The sequence below is a fragment of the Phyllobates terribilis genome, unplaced genomic scaffold (assembly GCF_046119375.1).
Source record: "Phyllobates terribilis strain yellow unplaced genomic scaffold, ASM4611937v1 Scaffold_3__8_contigs__length_932513732, whole genome shotgun sequence".
In the NCBI taxonomy this organism is placed as follows: Eukaryota; Metazoa; Chordata; class Amphibia; order Anura; family Dendrobatidae; genus Phyllobates; species Phyllobates terribilis.
In genome coordinates, this window is record NW_027362763.1 from 397,871,983 (window position 1) to 397,899,756 (window position 27,774).

General features: G+C 42.7%; 1 protein-coding gene across 7 annotated transcripts in view; it reads right to left on the reverse strand.

The window, feature by feature from the left end:
• Window positions 1-21,467: 21,467 nt before the first annotated feature.
• ASRGL1 (asparaginase and isoaspartyl peptidase 1) overlaps window positions 21,468-27,774 on the reverse strand; it is a 66,757-nt gene continuing 60,450 nt past the window's right edge. For all 7 annotated transcript variants that reach the window (XM_073675522.1, XM_073675521.1, XM_073675519.1 and 4 more), the window contains one exon: window positions 21,468-25,610. In XM_073675522.1, coding sequence (XP_073531623.1) covers window positions 25,390-25,610 — 221 coding nt within the window. In that variant the 3' untranslated portion in view covers window positions 21,468-25,389. The remainder of the gene's footprint in view (window positions 25,611-27,774) is intronic.

The window sequence follows — 27,774 nt, forward strand, 5'->3', positions numbered from 1 at the left end:
TCACCTTGATGTTTCTCCCTATGTGTCTCGAGATAGGTGTATCCCTAGCATGTTTGATATCACCTATATGATCCCCTATCCTTCTCCTCAACTCTTTTAGTTTTTCCTATGTAATTTAGCGGACATGTACACTGAAATAGATAAACTACCCCAGTGGTTTTACAGTTGGCAAAATGTTTATTTTTGTAGGTCAATCCTGTTACAACACTACAAAAATGGTCACCTGTTTTTATGTACTTGCAAAAACTGCAAGATCCACATCTAAATGTACCTATACTTCGGTTATCTAGCCATGTACCTCTTTTTGGGGGGACATAAGTACTATGCACCAATTGATCCTTAATGGATCTCCCCCTTCTAAAGGTAATGGCAGTTTTTTTCGGAAGAAAATCAGCAATTTCTGTGTCAGTTGTCAGGATATCCCAATGTTTATCCAATATCTCTCTTATCTCAGTGGAACAGTCATCGAAGTTGCCTATCACTCTCAGGAGGGGATCATGTTTTTTGGGTCGTGGTCTTAATAAATCAGATCTATTGGATCCTGCCGCATTTTTGAATGCATTAGTAAGTACGGGTGCAGGATAGCCCCTATCCAGAAATCTGTTTCTCAGATGTTTAGATTGAACATGGAATAAATCCTTTGAGGAGCAGTTTCTTCTTACTCTAAGGTATTGACCCTTAGGTATCCCTCTCCTAAGTGCAGCAGGTTGATGACTGTCCCACCGTAACAGATTATTAGTCGCAGTTGGTTTACAAAATATATTAGTCTGGATACGACCCAAACTATCTTTCTCAATATTTACATCCAAGAAATTGATAGATGTAGGGTGTATCTCAGATGTGAATCTTAAGCCAATGGAGTTATTTTATTCACAAATTCATCCTCATTCAACAAATGTGTCTCCATCCCATAGTACCAGGACGTCATTGATAAAGCGCCCCCAGAACACTATGTGGGGGCTCCACCATGATGTTTCTTCATCACCAAAGACAGTTTTGTCCTCCCACCAGCCCAGGAACTGATTAGCATATGTGGGGGCGCAAGCACTCCCTATTGCTGTGCCCCTGAGCTGGTGGAAGAATTTACTATGAAAAACAAAATAATTGTGTCAATAGAAAGCTCAATAGGTCTATAACAAATTGACTATGTCTGGTCAAATGGAACCCCCTTGATCTCAAAAAGTATTCAGTTTCTTGCAAACCCTTATCATGTGGAATGCTACTGTACAGGGCCTCCACATCTATGGAGGCCAACTGTACATCATCCCCAACTGATGTGTCTTCCAATTTTAACAAGAGATCAGAGGTATCACATATGTATGATGGTAAAGATGTTACAAAGTCTCTAAGTACTTTGTCTATATAGATACCACAGTTTTGGGTAACCAATTTGTTCCCTGACACTATGGGATGACCTTTTAAGGGCGAAAGACCCTTATGTACTTTTGGGAGCGAGTAGAAGACAGGAACCATTCGAGTTTTTTGGAACATGAAGTCCTGTTCACTCTTGGAAATTAAACCTGCCTTCCGGGCCTCAGACAGTAAGGCATGCAGTTCCATATTAAAAATGTCAATGGGATCTTTACGCAAAATACCATAGGTGGTTTCATCAGTTAAGATACTATAGTACATTTTTTTATATGTCCCATGATCCAAAACCACAAGGTTCCTGTCCTTATCGGATGCTTTAAAAATCAAATTATCATTCTCCGATAGGGCATCCAGCACCTTTCTCTCTCTAGGGGATAAATTACCTCCCTTATTTTTCCTTTTTAAGCCTGGGTCCTGTAAGTCTCTGGTTACTAGTTTTGTAAAAATGTCAATGCTCGAGTTGTCCGAACAAGGGGGCATCCTTGTACTTCTTGGTTTTAAATCAGTGAATGGTCCACTACCAATTGGTCTTGAACCTTCCTCGAGGAGATCTGCTAATTGTCTAACATCCGCGAGTTCACTCTCGTCAATGCCAAGAGACTCGCATTCAGATTTATTATGCGTTTTAAAAAATCTCTTCCATTTAAGTTTTCTAGAGAATAAGTTAATATCTTTAACCCAATCAAATTCTATATATCTACTTGTGGGTACAAAGGACAAGAGTTTCTGTAAGACCGATATTTCTATCTCAGACAAGGGATATTGTGACAGATTGATGATCTTATTTTTTACTTGGTCATCTACCTCATGTAGTAAAGAGGATTGCTTGTCTGTTCCCTTAGATGGTATGGGAGTCCCGAGCCTCTCCTCTCTAAAAAAAAGTAGTAGACGAGGAGGAGAAGGTACCAGAGGATGGACCAGGAGACAACATTGGGGCCTGTGAGAGAAAACCAGTATTGCCAGAAGCTGGTATGAAACATTTCTTTCCAGGTTTTCCCCATCTCCCTCTCGGTCTTCCTCTACCACCACTAAATCCACTATAATCTAGGACCCTCTGGAGACTTCCCGAATCACTGTCTGAGGCCTCTAGGTCAGACGAAGAGACGTCTGTTCCACTGACTGCGGAATTATGCTTTGTATCCAAAAAATTGAAGACTTTGTTGTCTCTGAAATCTGAACTATCATGGTTAAATTGCTTTTGTTTTCTCTCTTTGATTTCAAATTGGAACCTTTCTATATTTGTCTGAAGGATCGACTCCCTTCTGGAGAATTCTGGGTCTTTTTTATATTTTTATATATTCTCTATAGATTCAGCTAGCTTCTTACTCGTTTTCTCAAGGGTATTCTTTTCCTCAATTAACAGTAATTTCATAAATTTCACTGAGCTGTCTATCAGTTCCTCCTTCCACTTCTGAAGCAGTTCCGGGGCTTCTAGCTCTTACAGCAGGTGATAAATTGATCCTCAACCCTCTAGGTATAATTCTATTTTTAATATAATTCTCGAGACACTGGGTTTCCCACCAGGATTTCACATTATCCTTATAACCTTTTGTTAATTCCTGAAACAAATGTTTCAAATCAGATGTCTTATCTGGATTGTCCACAATATTACAATCATGCGCCCCCACATATGCTAATCTGTTCCTGGGCTGGTGGGAGGACAAAACTGTCTTTGGTGATGAAGAAACATCATGGTGAAGCCCCCACATAGTGTTCTGGGGGCGCTTTATCGATGATGTCCTGGTACTATGGGATGGAGACTCATCCTCATTCAACAAATGTATTTGTGAATTAAATAACAACTCCATTGGCTTAAGATTCACATCTGAGATACACCCTACATCTATCAATTTCTTGGATGTAAATATTGAGAAAGATAGTTTGGGTCGTATCCAGACTAATATATTTCGTAAACCAACTGCGACTAATAATCTGTTACGGTGGGACAGTCATCAACCTGCTGCACTTAGGAGAGGGATACCTAAGGTTCAATACCTTAGAGTAAGAAGAAACTGCTCCTCAAAGGATTTATTCCATGTTCAATCTAACCATCTGAGAAACAGATTTCTGAATAGGGGCTATCCTGCACATGTACTTACTAATGCCTTAAAAAATGCAGCAGGATCCAATAGATCTGATTTATTAAGACCACGACCCAAAAAACATGATCCCCTCCTGAGAGTGATGGGCAACTTCGATGACTGTTCCACTGAGATGAGAGATATTGGATAAACATTGGGATATCCTGACAACTGACACAGAAATTGCTGATTTTCTTCCGAAAAAACCTGCCATTACCTTTAGAAGTGGGAGATCCATTAAGGATCAATTGGTGCATAGTACTTATGTCCCCCCAAAAAGAGGTATGTGGCTAGATAACCAAAGTATAGGTACATTTAGATGTGGATCTTGCAGTTTTAGCAAGTACATAAAAACAGGTGACCATTTTTGTAGTGTTGTAACGGGATTGACCTACAAAAATAAACATTTTGCCAACTGTAAAACCACTGGGGTAGTTTATCTATTTCAGTGTACATGTCCGCTAAATTACATAGGAAAAACTAAAAGAGTTGAGGAGAAGGATAGGGGATCATATAGGTGAAATCAAACATGCTAGAGATACACCTATCTCGAGACACATTAGGGAGAAACATCGAGGTGATCTTAGTTCTTTGAACTTTTCAGTTATTGAGGTGACAAAACCCACAGCTAGAAGGGGGGATTGGGATAAAAGGATTTTACAGAAGGAGCTCAAATGGATATATAGAATGAAATCCCATCAACCCCATGGGCTAAATGAACAGCTGAATTTCAGTTGTTTTATTTGAATGCCTCCAGATTTGGATATGACTTTCAAGGGACCCCATGCAAATCTGTCATGCAACACTGTCCCTAATAGGTGAAGTACTTTTGCAACGTTAGGCCCACATTGTTGGGTTCTTCTATCTATAGAATAACCACATATCTTTGCATCTTTTGATTATGTCTGTTCTTGTACCAGGATATCCCAAAAATGTTCCTCCTATTGGAATCCCCAAAGAGAATGATATCTGCATTCTATCAAAAAACTACATCTGAGTTACAATGCATTCTATCAAAAAAACACATCAGAATCTGCAATCCCTAGAGCACTATCAGGTGTCCGCACACGGAGACTTCCGGTCACGTGCCCCTGACAAGATTTTGTTAGCGCCGGCATTTGGAAAGCACACTGTGGAACGCATGACTTCTTATGGGTGAGACGCGCCACTTCCTGCACAGTGGAGCGCACGTGAACTTCCGGTATTTGAGACGCACGTCGGGAAGCACATGTTCCTCGTGCTATGGTACACATATTAGCCTGCTGGAGCATGTCACCTGTGTTTAATTAATGCAATATCCGGTCAACCAGGCGCATTGTATGCACTTTGTTGATAAATGAGAAGGGGATTTATATATAAGAGGGTGTTAGAACAGATGGACTCTCCAATACAAGCACATTTATCATAGTGGGGACTCTCCCCAGACTCCCAAAATACTCTACAGAGAGATGGTGAAGACTTTGTGTTTTTACATATGGAGGACTCAGATAAGTAAACCTTGACATTATACATTATGTCTTTGAAAGATTTGCCTAAATAAGATACTCCTGATGAACCTTGGTAAAAGGGGAAACGCGTTGAGTTGTACAGGCATTGAGTCATATATGCATGATATATTTTCATTCATGACATGCAAACTCAGTTGTGCAGGCATTGAGTCATATATATATGGATTTGGTAATGAATTTTGTTTCATGACATGCAAACAGTGGTCATGAGCTACATATGAATTGTTTTGAGCTATTTGGGCATTCAATTGTAGTCACATTTACTAGGTAATATTTACTTGTATTTAATGGATCCATGGTCCAGGACAATGTATTTACTGGATCCATGGTCCAGGACAATTTATTAATTGTGATCATGAAATATATATAAACTAATCGGGTATTGAGTATTATCTTGAAAAGGATCCTCTGTCCATGTCATGGAAATTAAGTAGTGCATTCTAAGATTTATCCTTTTATGTGGCATGATTTCTAAAAAAAATTAAAAAATGTATCTATGCTATGCGCTTTTGATTATATTTATGCACCCGTGTGTATCTGTGGCCAAATTGCACTGATCAGGGCTACAGATATGTAAAGAACTCTTTGAATTTTTTTTCATTTTTTCTATTTGTCACAAGGAACTGTGTGTTCTCCACTAAGAATCCCTTTACCCCACTGGCCGTTATTATAGGGTGTTATAGGGATCCCAGGGAGAGTCATCATTGAGCGGGGACGCCATTGCTCAGGAAAATAGGGTGCCAACCTCCGCGGCAAGGCAGGGTGAGATAGGGCCTAAATAGGGTGAGGCACTATCCCCTCCTCTTATTGTGCACTGATGTTGTGGTTTGTTATTTTATGGCTGTCAATATTTGAATACAGATAATAAAGGTTATATTTGGTCTTGAAGAGGTATGAGTTCTGTGAATTGTTATATTGGTGGTACCGTAACTACATAGATTCTTTACTGTGATACATATACAGGTGCGCCTGCGTCCCACAATATCAGAGCAGGACTCAAATACATGGGCGGCGCCAGCAGTGAGTGAATGCTGCGCCCGCCCATGACTGAATATGACAAGCACGCCCCTATGACTGAAAATGCAGGTAGGATCTAAGTATATTAAACGTTATAAAATCATTATAGCTGCACCACTTTACATGAAAACAGCTTGTTAGTGATGCACACTGTATCACTAACAACGCTATGGGGGTAGTGTAGAGGGCAGCTAGGACGCGACAGGTTCCCTTTAATTATTTTTGGTGAATCCAAGCCGCCATGTAACATTACATTTAGCCCAGACAACACAGTTCAAGGGGTGTTCTCAAGTTTAAAAGATATCACTTATCCACGGGATAATTTTCAGATCTCTGGGGTCCAACTGCCATGGCCCCTACCAATCCCAAGAATCAGGATTCTGAAGAGCCCAAGCCTATAAATACCAGCACGCAGTTGCCCCTGAAGTGTCGCATCACATTAGATGAGCAAATTCTGGTGCTTTGCCCAGCTCTTCCCGATTGCCCTGGTGCAGTGGCAATCAGGGTAATGGGGTTTGGGGTTGGTGTCAGCTGTGATTTGTCAAAAATCATAGATGGCATTAAGCCCTGGAGTTAGTAATGGAGAGGTGTCTATTAGACATCCTCATTACTTATCCGGTAATTAAAAATAAAAACACCCTCCCTCTCCCATCATTCCCCCTCTGTGTCCGACGTCTGAGCTCAGCGGGCGTGATTATGTCACTTCATCATGCCACACTGTGCCGAGCAGTGGAGCTGCTGAGGAGACACGCTGCGGAGACCAGAGCAGTGGGGGGAACAGGGGAGAGGTGAGTACAAATATATATTTTTTTTTAAATCAGTGAGGATATGGTGGCCATATTACTGAAGGAATATGGGGGCTGCATTATACTATATGTACTATATGGAACTGGAGGACTATGGGGAGTGTATTACACTATGTGGAGGACTATAGGGCGCATTATACTATATGGAGGACAATAGGGTGCATTATACAATAAGGAGGACTATACAGCACATTATACTATATAGAGTACTATGGGGTGTGCATTATACTATAAGGAGGACTATGGGGAGTGCATTATACTATATGGAGGACTATGGGGTGTGCATTATACTATAAAGATGACTATGAGGTGCATTATACTACATGGAGGACTATGGGGAGTGCATTATACTATATGGAGGACTATGGGGTGTGCATTATACTACATGGAGGACTATTGGCTGTGCACTATATTATTAATATTATTATAACACCATTTATTCCATGGCACTTCACACGTGAAAAGGCGTATACATAATAGAAAACAAGTACAATAATCAAACAATACAAGTCACCGACTTTTACAGGAGGAGAGAGGACCCTGCCCGTGAGGGCTCATAGTCTACAAGACTATACTATATGGAGGACCATTGGGTGCATTATACTATATGGAGGACTATGGGAGGTGCATTATACTGTATGGAGGACTATGGGGGTGCATTATACTATATGGAGAACTATGGGGGGTGCATTATACTATATGGAGGACTAAGGGGGGTGCATTATACTATATGGAGGACTATGGGGGGTGCATTATACTATATGGAGGACTATGAGTGGTGCATTATACTATATGGAGGACTATGGGGAGTGCATTATGCTACATTGAGGACTATGGGGTGCATTATTGTATGTATATGGAGGACTATGGGGAGTGCATTATACTAATGTCATGCAAGGTGTGGGAAAGACTTAGTGCAACACAAAAGGAAGAGGGAACGGGAACCCAGACTCTAGGGAAAAGGGGAGTGGAGACCTCCTTGGCTGATCTACAATCACCCTGTCTCCACTAACGTCCCTATATTGGCATGTCAGCAATCGCCGCACGTGAACCTCGCCCTGTCTTTCCCTGGCGTTTGGCCCTGGCTAGGGAAGGGAGGGGGATGAGCACTAGTCGATCTCCACTGACCACTAAAGACAACAAGGGGGAACAAACCAGGGAAGATAGCTTAGCTTTTAGTCGACTTCAGAGAGATGAACACCATCCTCTCTGGAGCTATGAGGACGGAAGTAAGGCACTTGCTCCGAGCCTTCACAAAGGGTAATGTGAGTATAGCCGGCACCTCCCTCTGGCAGACAGCAGGTATTTATACACCCAGGCCAGGGTGTTAATTAACCAGAGGAAGGTAGCCGCTGGGTCCTAGAGAGACAGCCTCTAAGAAAGTGTCTGCAATGCTAAACGTAGAGATCTCCTGCAACCAACTGCAGGGTGACTGACTATATACTATATGGATGAGTATGGGGGGTGCATTACACTATATGGAAGACTACGGGGGATGCATTATACTATATGGAGGATTATGGGGCACATTATAGTATATGGAGGACTATAGGGGAGCATTATATTATATGGAGGACTATGGGGGTACATTATACTATATGGAGGATTATGGGGAGTGCATTATACTATATGGAAGACTATGGGGCACATTATACTATATGGAGGACTATGGGGGAGCATTATACCATATGGAGGACTATGGGGCACATTATAGTATATGGAGGACTAGGGGGTGCATTATACTACTGTATATGGAGGACTATGGGGAGTGCATTATACTATATGCATGACTATTGGGTGCATTATAGTTTATGTAGGACATTGGGGAGTGCATTATACTGTATAGAGGACTATGAGGTGCATTATACTAAACAAGCAAAATGCTGCCTATTCATCGGGTGATTGGATTGTTTATGCCAGAATTAAAATCATTGTTCTCCGCACCACATCGCTCAGTGTAAACTGCAGATGTGCTGCTGATAACATGATACTTTATGGGGACAGATTGATCTACTAGTGATCGTTCTGTGCCCATCATTCTTGCTCAGACTGTGTAAAGAGGCCCGGAAAAAAGCATGGAACGACTTCAGTATTGTCGATCTCGCTCATTTAGAAGCCTGAACTCAGCGCGTGTAAATACAACCGAAAGGTTTGTGTGATCGTGCAATATGTGAGCATTTTGGGCGCCACTTTAAACTTTTGCCCAGGGCCCCACTTTGTCTAAAAAAGGCCATGGCTATAAGCCATAATCATCAACATTAACAGAAATAAACATTTGAAACAGATCACTCTGTTTCACTTTTTGAATTGAAGAACTGAAATAAATTAACTTTTTGATATTCTAATTTAGTGAGAAGCACCGGTATGTATATACTGGGATGATAAAAAAACACGTTTAAAAATACATTATCTCAACTGGATTCGAACTGACTCAAACATGTTGTCCTAATAACAAATCATGTCAGTTAAGTATAGTGCCACCACAGGTCATTATATCCTGGCAAAGATTTTAGAGAACATTTGAAATCAAAACGTCAGATCAGACAAATAGAACACAAGATGTGCAAAAAGGGAACGGTTCCGGATACCGCTTAAAGAAAGTGGGTCAGCAGTGATGTGGTTATGGGAACTATCTTGAAAGATTCATATCATTGGCTCCCGTTTTGAGCAGAGTATCAAACCAAGCATGGAGGCTATAAAGGACTACATCCAATGCGACTGATGGAGGGATCGCAGACCACCAGCATGGAGAAAAGGGGGAAGAAACAGCATACCAGAATGAACCGCGGTAAAAACACTCAGAATGCAAGAAAAATGGCCATTTAGTACTTAAAAAATATTTATATTGAAAAACTCTGCTCAAAAAACGTTTATAATCATCTAAAGGAGAAAGCCCAAAATAGAATAGCGCATATTATAGTTATTGGCTATTAGATATTTTTATATTTAAACATCAGCAATTCAATAGAACGGACAATGAAATTAATACATTTACATTTTTCTAAAAATGTTAAATATTATAAAAAATAAAGTTCCTAAAATGAATAAAAAATTGTATATAAAAATGAATTTACATGATTATAAAACCACACAAGTTTATATATCCAGTAAATCTCCTCCCTATTAAGCTGCTCCTTACGATTTTGTGGGGGAATATGCTCTATGGGAAAAATATGCAATTGCCTTTATTCTTTATAGAGTGCATTTATGCATATTTTATCAAAGTACCATATTTTTTAAAAGTGCCAGGGCAGTTAGACATGACAAATGGTGGCCCGATTCTAATGCATCGGGTATTCTAGAATAGGTATGCGGCCGAGCGGGTGCAATCAGCAGAACTGTGTTTAAATTTGGCGCCAAAATCGCTGATTGGTCGCGTTCGGCAACCGCGACCAATCAGCAAAGCGGTGTTTAAATTTGGCGCCAAAATCGCTGATTGGTCGCCGGCCTCGACCAATTAGCAGAGCGTTGTTTAAATTTGGCGCCAAAATCACTGATTGGTCGCGGCCGCCATCCGCGACCAATCAGCAGTGCGGTGTTTAAATTTGGCACCAAAATCGCTGATTAGTCGCGACCAATCAGCAAAGAGGTGTTTAAATTTGGCGACAATAGTGCTGATTGGTCGCGGCCGGCGACCAATCAGCAGAGCAGGGTTTAAATTTGGCACCAATAATGCTGATGAGTCGTGTCCGGCGACCGCGACCAATCAGCAGAGCGGGGTTTAAATTTTGCGCCAATACTGCTGATTGATCTCGGCCAGCGACCGCGACCAATCAGCAGAGCGTTGTTTAAATTTGGCGCCAAAATCACTGATTGGTCGCGGCCGCCATCCGCGACCAATCAGCAGTGCGGTGTTTAAATTTGGCACCAAAATCGCTGATTAGTCGCGACCAATCAGCAAAGAGGTGTTTAAATTTGGCGACAATAGTGCTGATTGGTCACGGCCGGAGACCAATCAGCAGAGCAGGGTTTAAATTTGGCACCAATAATGCTGATGAGTCGTGTCCGGCGACCGCGACCAATCAGCAGAGCGGGGTTTAAATTTTGCGCCAATACTGCTGATTGATCTCGGCCAGCGACCGCGACCAATCAGCGGAGCGTTGTTTAAATTTGGCGCCAATCTCGCTGATTGGACGCGTCCAATCAGCACAGCAGTGTTTAAATGTGGCGGCAAGATCGGTGATTGGTCGCGGCCGCTATTTAAATGTGGCGCCCAAATCGGTGATTGGTTGCGGGCAGCGGCCGCGACCAATCAGCAGAGCGGTGTTTAACTTTAGCGCCAAGATCACTGATTGGTCGCGTGCGGAGAGCGCGACCAATCAGCGAATCGTATTGGTGAGGAGCGGGGAGCGGAATCGTATTAGTGAGGACCGGGGAGCGCCGCTGCCTGTGCGGCTACTTCCGCTGCGAGAACCGGGACATGAGCGGGCGCTCAGAGCAGAAGTATCCCGACCCGCAGCGCCGCTCCCCCGGTCCTCCCTTCACGCCCTAGCCGCTGATGTCCCCACAGTATCCGCATGGTGTTACAAAGGTCCGGACATTTGTGTTAAAAATCGCTGATTGGTCGCTGGCGCTGCTCGCGACCAATCACCGATTTGGGCGCCAAATTTAAATATCGGCCGCGACCAATCACCGATCTCGGCGGCAAATTCAAACACCGCTGTGCGCGACCAATCACCTATTTGGGCGGCACATTTAAATAGCGTCCGCGACCAATCAGTACAGCGGTGTTTAAATGTGGAGCCAAGATCGGTGATTGGTCGCGGCCGATATTTAAATTTGGCGCCCAAATCGGTGATTGGTCGCGAGCAGCGCCAGCGACCAATCAGCGATTTTTAACACAAATGTCCGGACCTTTGTAACACCATGCGGATACTGTGGGGACATCAGCGGCTAGGGTGTGAAGGGAGGACCGGGGAGCGGCGCTGCGGGTCGGGATAATTCTGCTCCGAGCGCTCGCTCATGTCCCGGGTTCTCGGAGCGGAAGTATCCGCATAGGCAGCGCCGCTGACATCCATGCGGCTAGGGTGTGAAGGGAGGACCGGGGAGCGGCGCTGACATCCAATTGGTCGCGGCCGCTATTTAAATGTGCCGCACAAATCGGTGATTGGTCGCAGACTTGGCCCACGACCAATCACTGATCTTGCGGCCAAAGTTAAACAGTACTGTGCTGATTGGTCGCGGACGCTGCCCGCGACCAATCACCGATTTGGGCGCCAAATTTAAATATCGGCCGCGACCAATCACCGATCTTGGCTCCACATTTAAACATCGCTGTGCTGATTGGTCGCCGACGCTGGCCGCGACCAATCACCGATTTTGGCGCCACATTTAAATAGCGTCCGCGACCAATCCACACAGCGGTGTTTAAATGTGGGGCCAAGATCGGTGAGTGGTCGCGGCCGATATTTGAATGTGGCACCCAAATCGGTGATTGGTCGCGGGCAGCGTCCACGACCAATCAGCACCGTAGTGTTTAACTTTTGCGGCAAGATCCGTGATTGGTCGTGGGCCAAGACCGCGACCAATCACCGATTTGTGCGGCACTTTTAAATAGCGTCCGCGAGCAATTGGATGTCAGCGCCGCTCCCCGGTCCTCCCTTCACGCCCTAGCCGCATGGATGTCAGCGGCGCTGCCCGTGCGGCTACTTCCGCTCCGAGAACCCGGGACATGAGCGGGCGCTCGGAGCAGAAGTATCCCGACCCGCAGCGCCGCTCCCCGATCCTCCCTTCACACCCTAGCCGCTGATGTCCCCACAGTACCCGCATGGTGTTACAAAGGTCCGGACATTTGTGTTAAAAATCGCTGATTGGTCGCTGGCGCTGCCCGCGACCAATCACCGATTTGGGCGCCAAATTTAAATATAGGCCGCGACCAATCACCGATCTTGGCTCCACATTTAAACACCGCTGTGCAGATTGGTCGCGGCCGATATTTAAATTTGGCGCCTAAATAGGTGATTGGTCGCGGGCAGCGCCAGCGACCAATCAGCGATTTTTAACACAAATTTCCGGACCTTTGTAACACCATGCGGATACTGTGGGGACATCAGCGGCTAGGGTGTGAAGGGAGGACCGGGGAGCGGCGCTGCGAGTCCGGATACTTCTGCTGCGAGCGCACGCTCATGTCCCGGGTTCTTGCAGCGGAAGTATCCGCACAGGCAGCGCCGCTGACATCCAATTGGTCGCGGACGCTATTTAAAATTGCCGCACAAATCGGTGATTGGTCGCCGTCTTGGCCCGCGACCAATGACTGATCTTGGCGCCAAAGTTAAACACTATTGTGCTGATTGGTCGCGGACGCTGACTGCGACCAATCACCGATTTGGGCGCCAAATTTAAATATCGGCTGCGACCAATCACCGATCTTGGCTCCACATTTAAACACCGCTGTAGTGATTGGTCGCGGCTGATATTTAAATTTGGCGCCCAAACCGGTGATTGGTCGCGGGCAGCGTCGGCGACCAATCAGCACAGCGGTGTTTAAGTTTTGCGCTAAGATCAGTGATTGGTCGGGTCCGAAGACCGCGACCAATCATCGAATCGTCTTGGTGAGGACCAGGGAGCGGCGCTGCCTGTGCGGGTAGTTACGCTGCGAGAACCCGGGACATAGCGGGCGCTCGCAGCAGAAGTATCCCGACCCGCAGCGGTCCTTCCGCTGATACTGGCCGGGAGATGAGCGCCTCGCGGCGCTCATCTCCCCGCTGCATCGCGGCGCTCATCTCCCCGCTGCATCGCGGCTCAGCTCCGTCCCGCAGTTGAGCCGCTAACGGCCGCCATCTTTTTTTAGAAATCCCCCGGCGCTGATTGGCCGCTGGCGGACCAATGAGCGACGCGGGATTTCCTGGACAGACAGACACACAGACAGACAGACAGACAGACGGGATAAGACGATTATATATATAGATAAATATCTATATATCTCATTCATCTGCTGTGTCATTCATCTGCTTACACTTCCATGTCTGTAATGCTCTGCTATTCATTGGTATATACTGTATATATCTCATTCATCTACATCTACATATTTAATCCATGATGCTTTAAGGTCATCACACTTACTTTAACAGTTTATGATCCATGTTGATCTGCCAGTCTGTTTTTTGTCTCTGCATTTTATTGTCTCCTGCTGTCTTAAGCAAGCTGATTGATTGTGAACGAGTTAAATTTGTGTTAGATCTAAGCACCTACTTCCCTATATATTGAGACATAGCTAAGGGGCATCATTTATGCAGGGTGCATTTATGCATATTTTATCGAAGTACCATATTTTTCAAAGTGCCAGGGCAGTTAGACATGGCAGTTGGGCAGGAGACAGGTAAGACAATTAAACAAACTTGCTTCCAGGTAATCTGATTTGCAAACAGTATTCACCATTTGTATTTGTGCCATTTCTGTTCTGGCTACTACAATCACTCAAATCCACCATTCTCTCACAAACTCGGCACATGTCATCCATATTAACCCCTCTCTCCTTCAATGTACAGCTCTCATGCTCTCTTCACAATGTTATACTGTACAGACCCATTCATTCCCACCATACAACGCAAGAAACGCTCTCACAAGTAACTCAACCATCTGCTCACTTACTCTACTTTCCTTCTCTTAGTCGCAGGTGATATTTCTCCTAATCCAGGACCTTCTTATAATAATAAGACTAACTCTTTCCCTGCTACACTCAGAAACCCTGCTAACCTCAAATATTCCTTGCATGCCTTCTGTCTCTTTTAATTGTGCCCTTTGGAATGTGCGGTCAGCATGTAAAACTCTCCTACATCCATGACTTTTTCCTCTCAAATTCTCTTAACCTTCTGGCCCGTGCTGAAACCTGGATCCAGCAGTTGGACACCACCGCCGCCGCTCTCTCATATGGTGGCCTACACTTCTCTCATACCTCGAGACCTGACAACAGATCAGGTGGAGGTGTTGGTCTGTTTCTTTCAACAAAATGTACTTTTCAGGTTATCTCCCCAGTACCCTCCTTTATCTTCCCTTCTTTTGAGGCCCATACAGTCAGACTCTACCGGCCCTTCTCCCTGCGAGTGGCAGTTGTGTATCGCGTTCCGGGCCCCTCCGGTCAGTTCCTGGATCACTTTGCCACCTGGCTTCCAAACTTTCTATCCTGCGACATCCCCACTCTCATCATGGAGGACTTTAACATCCCCATTGGTGATCCCCTCGCCACATCTGCCACTCATCTTTTATCTGTAACTTCTTACTTCAGCCTTTCACATCTTACTAACTTTCCTACACATGAAGATGGGAATACTCTTGACCTGATATTCACCTGGCTCTGCTCAGTACATGACTTTACTAACTCTCCTCTTCCGCTCTCTGAACACAACCTTCCGTCATTCTCTGTCAAAAATAGTCATTCTGCTCAAGACACCCCCACTTTCCACACTTATAGAAATATACGTGCCATTAACACCCAGAAATTTATGAAGAAGTTGCAGTCATCATTGGCTCCGACCTCCCGCTCACGACTGGACTCTGCACTGAAGCATTATAATGAAACAATGCAATGCACCCTGAATGAAGCTGCACCACCTATACATCAAACAACTCAGCACAGGCTGCAACAGCCCTGGCACACACTACAAACACGTTTTCTCCAGCGGTGTTCTAAGTGTGCCAAACGGCTGTGGAGAAAATCTAATCTGGCAGAAGATTTAATCTATTATAAATTTATGCTTGAAACATACAACTCTGCCCTTCACCTCTCCAAAAAAACCTACTTTAAACAACCTCATCATCTCACTATCCAATAATTTAAAACCACTTTTATGCATTTCACTCTCTCCTTAATCAAACAGCACAGGCCCCAACCACCGTCCTCAGCGCCGACGATCTGGCCAATTATTTCAAAGAAAAAATTGACCATATCCGACAGGAAATTTTCTCCCAATCCCTTAATGTTATGCATTCTCCTCCCTCCTACATTGCATCTTGCTCACTTTCTGACTTCGAACCAGCCACGCAAGAAGTGACCAGGCTCCTTGCATCTTCTCACCCTACTACCTGCACCAATGACCCTATTCCCTCACATTTCCTTCAGCCCCTTTCCCCTGCTGTCACCACTCACCTAACTAAAATATTTAATTTCTCCCTCTCCCGGTATTTTTCCCTCCTCTTTTAAACACGCTAGCATATATCCATTACTTAGTAAAGCATTCCTCAACCAGAACTGCGCTGCAAACTACAGACCTGTTTCCAATCTTCCCTTTATCTGTAAACTCCTGGAACGTTTGGTTCACTCCTGTCTAATCTATCTCTCAGATCACCCTCTTATTGACCCGCTATAATCTGGTTTCCGCTCTTTACATTCTACTGAAACTGCACTCACTAAAGTCTCTAATGATATACTAACAACCAAATCTAATGGTCACTACTCCCTGCTGATTCTCCTTGATCTCTCTGCAGCATTTGACACTGTGGATCACCAGCTCCTCCTCACTATGCTCCACTTTACTGGCCTCAAGCACACTGTTCTCTCTTGGTTCTCCTCCTTCCTCTCTGGCCGCTCCCTTCTCTGTGTCTTTTGCTGGCTCCTCTTCCCCTCCCTCTCCCCTTACTGTCCAGGTTCCTCAAGGATCAGTCCTAGGCCCCCTCCTTTTCGCCTTGTACACTGCCCCTATTGGACAATCAATAGATTTGGTTTTCAGTACCATCTCTATGCCGATGACACCCAATTATACACCTCTTCTCCGGACATCACCCCTGCATTATTACAAATTACCAGTGATGGTCTTTCTGCTGTCTCTAACATTATGTCCTCCCTCTATCTAAAATTGAATCTGTCAAAAACTGAACTACTCGTGTTTCCTCCCTCTAATAACCTACCTATGCCCAATATTGCCATTTCTGTTTGTGGCCCCACCATTACTCGCCAGCAACAAGCCTGCTGTCGTGGGGGTCATACTTGATTCAGATCTTTCCTATACTGCTCACATCTGATCACTCACTCGTTCATGTCATCTACACCTCAAAAACATCTCTAGAATTACAACTTTTCTTACCTTTGAATTGGTAAAAACTCTTACTGTAGCTCTTATTCATTCTCATCTGGACTATTGCAACTCTTTACTAATCGGTCTCCCTCTTACTAAACTTTCCTCTTTCCAACCCGTCCTGAACGCAGCAGCCAGGATATTCCTCACCAACCGCTACACTGATGCCGCTTTCTTGTGCCAGTCATTGCATTGGTTGCCCATCCAATACAGAGTTCACTATGAACTTATCACTCTCACCCACAAAGCGCTCCATGCTTCAGCACCACCCTACATCTCCTGCCTCGTCTCAGTCTACCACCCTACCCATGCTCTCCATTCTGCTAATGACTTAAAACTAAATTCCTCCATAATCTGAACCTCCCACTCCCATCTCCAAGATTTCTCGCATGCTGCACCAATTGTTTGGAATGCACTACCCAGAACAATTCAATTAATTCCCAATACCCACAGTTTTAAGTGTGGCCAAAAAACGCATTTCTTTATACTGGCCTATCGCCTCAACATACTTATCTAACTGCCCTAGTTTGGCCCTCACTCCTTTTGATATCCGAGTTATGCTTATTCTGTAACGTCTTTATTGTCTGTGCAAGTCCCCCTTAAAATTGTAAAGTGCTGCGGAATATGTTGGCACTATAAAAATAAAAATTATTATTATTATAATAGTGTTTAATTGTACAATGACGCGACAACCTATGTTTAAGAAAATCCTTTAAAATATTAGATCTATGAGAATTCAGCCTGTTATGCATGAAGGCTGAATGGTTTTCCCGACATGTAATTTTTTACAAATGATAACATATACTACAAAGTTTTTTTTGCTAGAACAAGACATATAGCTTTTGATTGAGAAAAGTTCACCTGTTAAATCATGAGTAAAATAATTCCATACAAATAGCCTAGCAGCATTAACAATTTTTTACATTGCATTTAACCACTCCAAAAATGTGATCGGGGATTTTGGACTCGCTTTTTTCATCCCTGAGTCGTCCGGGAGCTAACATTTTTTAAAGTGGGGGCTCTCCGAAAAGTCACCACTGGATTTCTGGGTATAGATTTTCCCCAAGATGCTATATAAGATTTGCTATCTTCTTATAGCCTTCTCCTGCTTTGTGGGCCTCCACCATTTTTATTTTCAGAGTGGAGGATGCTTCTTAAAAGAACCCATGGCTACTGTTTTTTGGCACAAGGTTAGAGGAGGCTGGGTTTTTATAAAGCTGGGGAATTTGCATCACCTGGCCTTTCCGAACGATGATAGTGAACAAGCCATAACCCTAACAGACTAATTAAGGTCTGAAACCTCGGTCAAAGTTATGTGAGCACACAAATCTCCAAGGGTGCCCAAACTTTTGCATCGGCCCATTTTCCTTTTTGTAATTTTTAAAATGTAATAGATATATATATATATATATATATATATATATATATATATATTGCCTAAAATAAAAAGGAAATGTGTCATCTTTAACTTTAGGCCTTTTAGAGATCATTTCATCTTCAACTTTCTTACCTGTTCACAGTAACAGTAATTTTGACAAGGGGTGCCCAAACTTTTGCATGCCACTGTATGTACTAAGCTTGGTTCTGCTCTGATATCTATATAGCAAGTTTGGATCTGGTTCCAAAGCTATGTGGGAAGCTTGATCCTGCTCCATACCTCCCAACTTTTGAAGAACAAAAAGAGTGACAAATAATGGGGTGTGCATAGCATGCCAAAGCAAATTTTGCCTACGCCTCTAGCCACACTCCTTTTCAATTTCTTTCTACCAGGAGTAGATGTCAGAGGGGGAGGTGGCAGTGAGGGACATTCAGCAGATACCTGGGACTGCAGGGCATACACCCAAATCCAGGACTGTCCCGCTGAATCCAAGACGTTTGGGACTACAGATGAGCGGATCAATTCATGAGCTCCGGTCCGGCTCCCAGGCCAGTGGTAAAGGACAGCTAGATTGGAGGCCACAGCGAAGCTTTGGATAAGGCAAGGCCAGGGTGAGGTCATTTGTGTGCCACGCTCATCTCTACCTGGGACCTATGGATTTATTTTTTGTTTATTCATTTATTCATAGCAGCTAAAATTGTCTTTTTATGAAAAAAAGAAGGAAAAACACAGCCTTAACGCTCCATGTTAACACTGCCTCAGTGTTACATTTTTATTACAGTTTTTAATGGGTTTAATTGATTTTTTTTCTCTATCATGCCTTTTTTATGCCATTTACCGATCACTGTAAATAATCTGATCATTGTGTTGTACGGTTTGTTAGGATTACAGGGACAAATATGTCCTCGTTATTTGCTGATTTGTGATGGTTATTTTTTTAAAAGAGCATTAAAAATGACATTTGTAATTGTTGTTCATTATTTTTTAATAATTTCATAGGAAGAAAAAACAACGTATTTTTCTCTAGAGTACAGGTACATAGCGATACATTGTTTATAACAGTGTATTTCTATGTATCAGTATCATCTGCCTGTGGGTTTGGTGCCTGCAATGCAGCTTTCAATAGAAAAAATCCTCCCGTAAGTGTAAGCTGAGGCTAATAGTTTTAGCTGCTGCCTGCAATGATACAGAGTGTGGATTCGATTTCCGGGAAGACCAGATCACAAGAAAAAAATAGTTTATTTTATTAATTGAAAGTGTGTGCAGAGGAGGAGCTACAGAGTGAAGATGATGTCGCACAGAGAAGAGTGAGTAGAAGGAAAAAAAATGAATTTTTTGTAATGGTCTTTCATTATTTTTTAGTAGTTTTACAAGAACAAAAAAAATGACTTTTTTTCACCTCTAGAACACAGGGACACAGAAATACATTGCTTTGTAAAGATGTACAAGTGCTTCTCACTAAATTACAATATCAAAAAGTTAATTTATTTCAGTTCAATACAAAAAGTGAAACTCATTATATAGAGCCATTCCAAACAGAGGGATCTATTTCAAGTGTTTATTTCTGTTAATGTTCAGGATTATGGATAACAGTCAGTCAATGAAAACGCAAAAGTCATTATCTCAGTAAATTAAAATACTTTATAACAGCTTGAAAAATGTTTTTAAAATCTGAAATGTTGGCCTACTGAAATGTATGTTCAGTAAATGCACTCAATACTTGGTCGGGGCTCCTTTTGCATCAGTTACTGCATCAATGTGGCGTGGCATGGAGGCGATCAGCCTGTGGCATTGCTGAGGTGTTATGGAAGCCCAGGTTGCTTTGATAGCAGCCTTCAGCTCGTCTGCATTGTTGGGTCTTGTGTCTCATCTTGCTCTTGACAATGCCCCATAGATTCTCTATGGGGTTAAGGTCATGCGAGTTTGCTGGCCAGTCAAGCACAGTGATACTGTTGTTTTTAAACCAAGTATTGGTACTTTTGGCAGTGTGGACAGGTGCCAAGCTCTGCTGGACAATGAAATGTCCATCTCCAAAAAGCTTGTCGGCGGAGGGAAGCATGAAGTGCTCTAAAATTTCCTGGTAGACAGCTGCACTGACTTTGGTCTTGATAAAACACAGTGAACCTACACCAGCAGATGACATGGCTTCACACTAGACCTCAAGCAGCTTGGATTGTGGCCTCTCCACTCTTCCTCCAGACTCTGGGACCTTGATTTCCAAATGAAATGCAAAACTTACTTTCATCTGAAAACAACACCTTGGACCACTGCGCAACAGTCCAGGTGTTTTTCTCCTTGGACCAGGTAAGACGCTTCTGGCGTTGTCTATTGGTCATGAGTGGCTTGACACAAGGAATGTGACACTTGTAGCCCATGTCCTGGATCCTGTGTGTGGTGGCTCTTGAAGCAATGACTCCAGCAGCAGTCCACTCCTTGTCAATCTCCCCCAAATTTTTGAATGGCCTTTTCTTTCAAGGCTGCGGTTATCCCGGTAGCTTGTGCACCTTTTTCTACCACACTTTTTCCTTCAACTCAAATTTCCATTAATATGCTTGGATACAGCACTCTGTGAACAGCCAGCTTCTTTAGCAATGACCTTTTGTGGCTTACCCACCTTATGGAGTGTGTCAATAACTGCCTTCTGGACATCTGTCAAGTCAGCAGTCTTCCCCATGATTGTGGAGCCTACTGCAACAGACTAAGGGACCTTTTTAAACGCTTCGGAAGCCACTGCAGGTGTTTTTTGTTAATTATTCTAATTTACTGAGATAATTTTTTTCATTGGCTGTAAGCCATAATCAACATTAACAGAAATAAACACTTGACATAGGTCACTGTTTGTAAGGACTATTTAGGAGTTTCACTTTTTGTATTGAAGAACTGAAATAAGTTAAATTTTTGATGATATTCTAATTTAGTGAGAAGCACTTGTATCTCTATGTAACAGTTTGTATCTCTCTCTCTATTTAACAGTTGGGAGCTATGCTGCTCCCATATCCATGTAATAAGCTTGGCATTGTTCCCATACCTATGTAACATTGGTTCTTGTATTATCCTTGGAACCTTGGTTATATCTCTGTATCTATGTAGTAAGGCTGGTTCTGATACATTATCTATGTAGGAAGCTTTATTCTGCTCCCATGTACTGTATATGCAGTAAGCTTGGTTCTGTTACCGTCACCTATATAGCGTCACTTCTCTGTTGAAGGCGATTCCACGTAGAGTCTGATGTACTAAATTTGGTGTAATGGACTACTAGACCATACAAAGAAGAAAATTGCAGCACTCACTGGTCATAAATTCCATGATTTTATTTCAAAAGATTAAAAAGCAGCCGAAAGGCATGTGAAACACTTAGAAAGTATAGATAACAGCTGTTTTGTTCTAGCTAAGCGCTTCTTACTGGTCCCTAATAACTAAATAACTATACAGAGAGTGTTCTAATAATTTTTATAGCGCCAACATATTCCACAGCACTTTATAATTTTAGAAAGTATTCATACTATGAACTTTTTGCTTTGGAACTACTAAACAGTAGGTCATTTTCTGATGACAAATTAATAAGACTAGTTACGATTATGCTATATTCCTGAGAGGTGCTGATCTCCACTCTAGGAAACATGATGAGGTCATGAGTTGTAGAAAGCAGATGTTCAATAATTTATTAGTTGTGAAAACACTTGTGTTTCTGTAAGAGCGGGTTAAAATATCCTGACTGCTTTCACCAAATGGACTTTTGACAGGAAACAAGTTATTGTGGCGTTAGAGGAGAGCAGATTCCATGGATGACAAGAATCCAATCAGGGAAGCAGCAATCTACAGTAGCTCCTGCAGCTGTTAGACATGTGAAATGACATGGCTAAGGAGCAATAAAGCTGTACCATTTGAAGAGGCTCTCGTGCCCTTTTTTTGGTATTGGGAAATGTTGGAGGAACTATGAACCAGAAGGTAAAATATATGATCTGAAAAGTGAACTCACAATCCTGCTCGGAGTTCCAGAGAAAGGCAGGATTCAGTAGGCCAACTAACTTTGACCAGTCCTAGCAAAATGTGTGATGGGTTGCTGGCCTTTAGTTTCCCCAATCAAAAATAAGGAAATATTAGATCTTTGGTAAAATAAACTTATCACGGCTGGAGATCAACATTTCACTTGAAGATGGGAATTTGAAACTCTCAAGTTTGTAAACTCTCAGTCTGACTCTAACATTTTCCATGGGATAGAAACAAATTCACTGGGGATATAGAGTTAAGATCTCACACCAAAAAGGTCACTATCTAAACCACAGATTTAAAAACAAATAATATGGTAAAATTGTTTAAAACCATTAGCAGGGAGAGTTGTTGCCTCAAGGGCTATTCTATTTGGCCTATAAGGGTCACATCAGACATTTAGGCTTCATAAAAAAAAAGCAATGGTAACAAAATTTTATTTAAAGAGGTTGTCCACTACTTTAACACTGATGGCCTATACTTAGGATAGATCATCAATGTGTGATCAGTTGGGGTGAGACACCCTACATCCCCGCCGATGAGTTGTTCTCGGTGTCGGCTGGAAATGACCAGCCCATCTCCGTGTACTAATTTAAATAGGGGGGTGGATGTGCTGCACCCGGCCATGGCCACCATATAGTAGATGGAGCTGCGCTGTGCAGCTCAGTAACTGGTCTTTTCTGGCCGCAGCCGACACCAAGAACAGGTGCTGGGTTTCACACCCCCACTAGTCACACATTGAGGACCTATCCTAAGGATAGGCCATTAAATGTTAACGTCTTTGATAACCTCTTTAAAAACTTAATATAAAATGTACAAGTTACAGAATGTTAAACTATTTTTTTATATATATATAAAGCCATAAAGGTTAGCAAAATTTTATGGTTTATTGCATTATAGGTAAAGCAAAAAATGAAACCCGGCGCCTCAAGGTTTTTCTGGGCAAAACAGCCACTGCCTTTTCTATATACCTGCATGGAGGGTTACCATACCCTAGACCATTGATAATAATTTTTCTGTTACTCCCCTGATGAATCACTTGATGGTGAGGAAACGCGTTGGGAAACTTCTGTAGGGTCTATGCAGGGCTGATCAGATCTTTAGGGTCAGCTGTGGACTGCCCTTGTTAGGGCGGGAGCTTTGGGGTCCTAGGGACAGCATATGAGAACAGGGCATTATAGGGTCAGAGGTGGATGACCGCTGGATTAACCCTGTGCTATTCTGTGGAGAAATTCGTGCTGCAGGACCGGTGAGATTGTTCCTTTTCTTTCTACTTATGAATTTCCACTGTTTGCATATGATAGTCTCTCTCTACTATTAAGGAGTAAACATTATTGTAGTAAATTAAGGAACATATATCTCCTGTTGTATTTTCTGAACTAGTCCACCCCACTGGGTGAATAACATCCCTATTTATGTTTGTTTGTGTGTATCTAGATACTATTTTAGATTTTAATTATCCCATTAAAAGTTATATTTTAATTCTGCCATTTTTTGCTGTATATGTCCGATTCTTGTTGGCGGATTTTTTGTGGCCAGATGGCCTTTTTTTGAGATTTGTATGTATTTGCTGTTTATTGTATCAAAACAGCATTATACCAGATGAATAGAAAATCCTTGACGGCATTGAATTATCAGGCCTGTCCAATCATTAACCAAGTTTTATTCTAATGTCCACAAACAACCAGAAACTGAGTTTTCCTCATGGCAAAGTGTGAAAACTGGAGTAAATGCAGCTGATGCATGATCAAGAAGTCTAGCACAGGGTTCCCCAACTCCAGTCCTCAAGGCCCACCAACAGGTCATGTTTTCAGGATTTCCTTAGTATTGCACAGGTGATGGAATTATTGCCTGTGCAGGTGATGCAATTATCACCTGTGTAATACTAAGGAAATCCTGAAAACATGACCTGTTGGTGGGCCTTGAGGACTGGAGTTGGGGAACCCTGGTCTAGCAGGTAGCCATGTTTAATACGCCCTTCAGATCTTGTCCAATCCTGTCAATTAAGTTTAAAATCGGTCAGTTTTAGCTCCTCACCTCTCTTGCCATCAGAGAACAGAAACCTTTTCTCCATACAGTTAGTGGCTGAAAAAAGGCATTTAACCCAATGAAATGATGGGCCTATTACAACGTATCAATGTCGATAAGAAATATACACCTGCAGACCAGGAAACATGAAATATTTCTGCTGCTGCCGCCATGTTTAACTCACAGAGAATTGCAAACACTGACACAGTGCAGCAAATCCTCGGCCTTAAGCAGGAGTAGGTTATAACCAGCTACATATAAGGATGCCATTATAAGGTCAACGTATTTCTGGTCATTGTCTACACAATGGGACCAGCTGAATGAATACGAGGATGTTATCACATGTAATCACCTTTATACTTATGTATATTGGTATTAATATTTTTACGTCCCCAATGCCAGGTTGCCACAAGTAACATATCAGATAAATTAAGCTCTAATTATGAACCTTTGGCTTTCTTTTATAGATTTTTAGGATTACATTCACTTATGATGGTATGAATCCATGTAAAAAGCCAGTCAACACGTTTCTGACCCGTGCGGTCCTTAGTCTGAGCCAGACTGGTCAGAAACGCGTTGTCTGGGAGAGTGTGCACTTTCCTTTTTTGCCATTATGCTTATTTTTTATGCTACTGTTCTCAACCATCTATGCTTTTAAGATGATTCAGTGAAGCATTACCGTAATTTTATGACGAGCACGAGTTCCGGCTTTTTACGTGGATCCATACTGCCTGAAGATTAGTGCCGTGCACCGGCCAGGTGAGCCGATTGTGCTTCATCTCTACATTCACTTATACTAGTGGCACTTTCACACAGAGTTTTTTAAGGCGTCCAAAGGCCATACGTTTTTCAAGCAGAAAGCACCTCCGGAAACTATTCTTTTGTAGGCAATTTTTGAAGATTTTCTTTTTCTTACGCTTTTTTTTCCCCGAAAAGATTTTTGCAGGCTTTTATTATTTGGACAGGGCCTAGTTTGGAGGTTTCCTTCAGGATTTGCTTCAAATAAGTGACATGTACATTTTTTTTTTTAACCACGAAGATTTTACAAAACCTCTTCAGGAAAAAGAAAAACAGAGAAAACTCATATGGACTGCAAACAGAATTTCCCATAGAAATTAACAAGAATAGTTTTTCAAGAGGATTTTGGGTTAGAGATGATCTGGTCCAAAACAATCCTCAAAAAACTGTGTGAACATAGCCTTAGTGTTGTGGGGCTGCAGCAACAGACTCAATCTCATTTTCTCCAGCGTAAATGCCCAAGTGTAGCTGGTCATCTTGAACTGCAGCCCAAGACATCTGCTTTGTGGAGAACTTTGCTGTCCATTCACCCGTACTGTTAACCACTATGACACCACCACTTCCATTGACCCGTGTCATCATGTAGTTCAGACCTGCTTCTGCTGCATCTTCGGTGGACATTCCTGGGAAGGAAAACAGTCATTATATTTCAAATCTCATACATGCACATTAACTTGGTGGCAGTTTTTCTTCTGTGTATATGTGAAAAGTTTGTGCTTTATACTCAACTTACTGATGACACATTCCCTGCCGATATGGGGTTAATCTGCAGGTTAATAGTGTTCAGAATCTGTCCGGCACCCCCACTTAGACCCATGCTGCCGGGAGGAAATTAACTTTATTCCTCCAAGGGGCGTTTGGGTTTCTGTCAAGGGAGCCCGGCAAAGTAGTAGGTTCAGGTTCAGTCACCGCTCAGTGTATAGTGAACGGCGGCTGTATCCGCGTCCCCAACACTGACTGACAGACAGCCCTAATACTGATCCTACTGTCAGTCAGTGCCGGGGGGGTGGAGGGGGGGCAGGGCAGGTTCAGAACGCTATTAACCTGCACATAACTCCATATCTGCAGGTCAATAACATTTTTTTTTTATGTGACAGGTTCCCCTTAACCCCTCGGCGAAGCAACCATTTTTTCCTCCTTGCCTTTCAAAATGTAAAAGTTTTCTTTTCCTTCAAACTATATAAACAAAGTTCTGCTTTTTCATAGGATGAGTTGTAGTTTTGAATAACGCCATTCATTTTATGATAACACAGATCTCCGAGAATCTCCCTCCAGAGCTCATTTTAAGTGTGATAACTGACAGTTTACTCTCATATCACAACAGAACTGAAGTTTGTATCATTACGAACACATTTGCAGCTGCATTTGTCCTCTCATATTGCTTCAGCTCCCATCTCACAGGCAGCTTGTGTGTGTGAGGGGTGAAGGGGGCGGGAAGTAAGCAAAGCTGTCAGCACTGTGGTAGGACAACTGCAAATATGTTTGTTTTGTTTGTAATGAGACAAGGTTTAACTCTGCTGTACAGTGTTGGTTAAAATCAGCCATAGCTCTGTAGCAGAGGTGACAGCACCGTGAGAGGAAGGGTGCAGCTGCAAAAGTGTTGGTAATGAGACAAAGTTTACTACTGCAATACTGTGTTAGTTCTGATCTCATTGCAGACCTTTGTGTGATGAGAGCAAAATGTCAGTCATTACCTGTCTCACACTGGTAACACCCCCTTTCATTTAAACTAAGCTCTGGAGACAAATTCTCAGGGAGATTTATGTCCGGCCCATAGATCTTAACAGCTCATTTACATAAAAAACGTGGATTTCTCTAGAATAAGATACTGGATCAAAAATATCAAGGATTCACTTTATATGACCTGCATGCCCATGTAGAAAGCTTAGGAAGGTTGATCCTACTGACAGATTCTCTTCAATATTTATTTTTTTAATGCTTCTTACAATTTTAAAGAGAAGGCGACGGCTCCACACTGATGTGCCTTCTTCTGTGCCACATCTCCCCGTCACACGGGAGGCCCACTGACCTCAGCGGTAGCGCTTCAGGACACTGCACTAGCTGAGGCAGGGAATCCCCGCTGCCTGAGACGGTCTGGCCGGGCCTGGTATGTCATCATCATGATTTTTCACTTCTTAGAATCACTAATATACAACGACTCGTTATAACGAGTCGTTATATATTGTTGGAGTTTTGTGTGATCAATATCACTATACAGTACAGACCAAAAGTTTGGACACACCTTCTCATTTAACGTTTTTTCTGTATTCTCATGACTATGAAAATTGTACATTCACACCGAAGGCATCAAAACTATGAATTAACACGTTAAAATTATATAAATAACAAAAAAAAGTGTGAAACAACTGAAAATGTGTCTTATATTCTAGGTTCTTCAAAGTAGCCACCTTTTGCTTTGATGACTGCTTTGCACACTCTTGGCATTCTCTTGATGAGCTTCAAGAGGTAGTCACCAGAAATGGTTTTCACTTCACAGGTGTGCCCTGTCAGGTTTAATAAGTGGGATTTCTTGCCTTATAAATGGGGTTGGGACCATCAGTTGTGTTGTGCAGAAGTCTGGAGGATACACAGCTGATAGTCCTACTGAATAGACTGTTAGAATTTGTATTATGGCAAGAAAAAAGCAGCTAAGTAAAGAAAAACGAGTGGCCATCATTACTTTAAGAAATAAAGGTCAGTCAGTGTGAAAAATTGGGCAAACTTTGAAAGTGTCCCCAAGTGCAGTTGCAAAAACCATCAAGGGCTACAAAGAAACTGGCTCACATG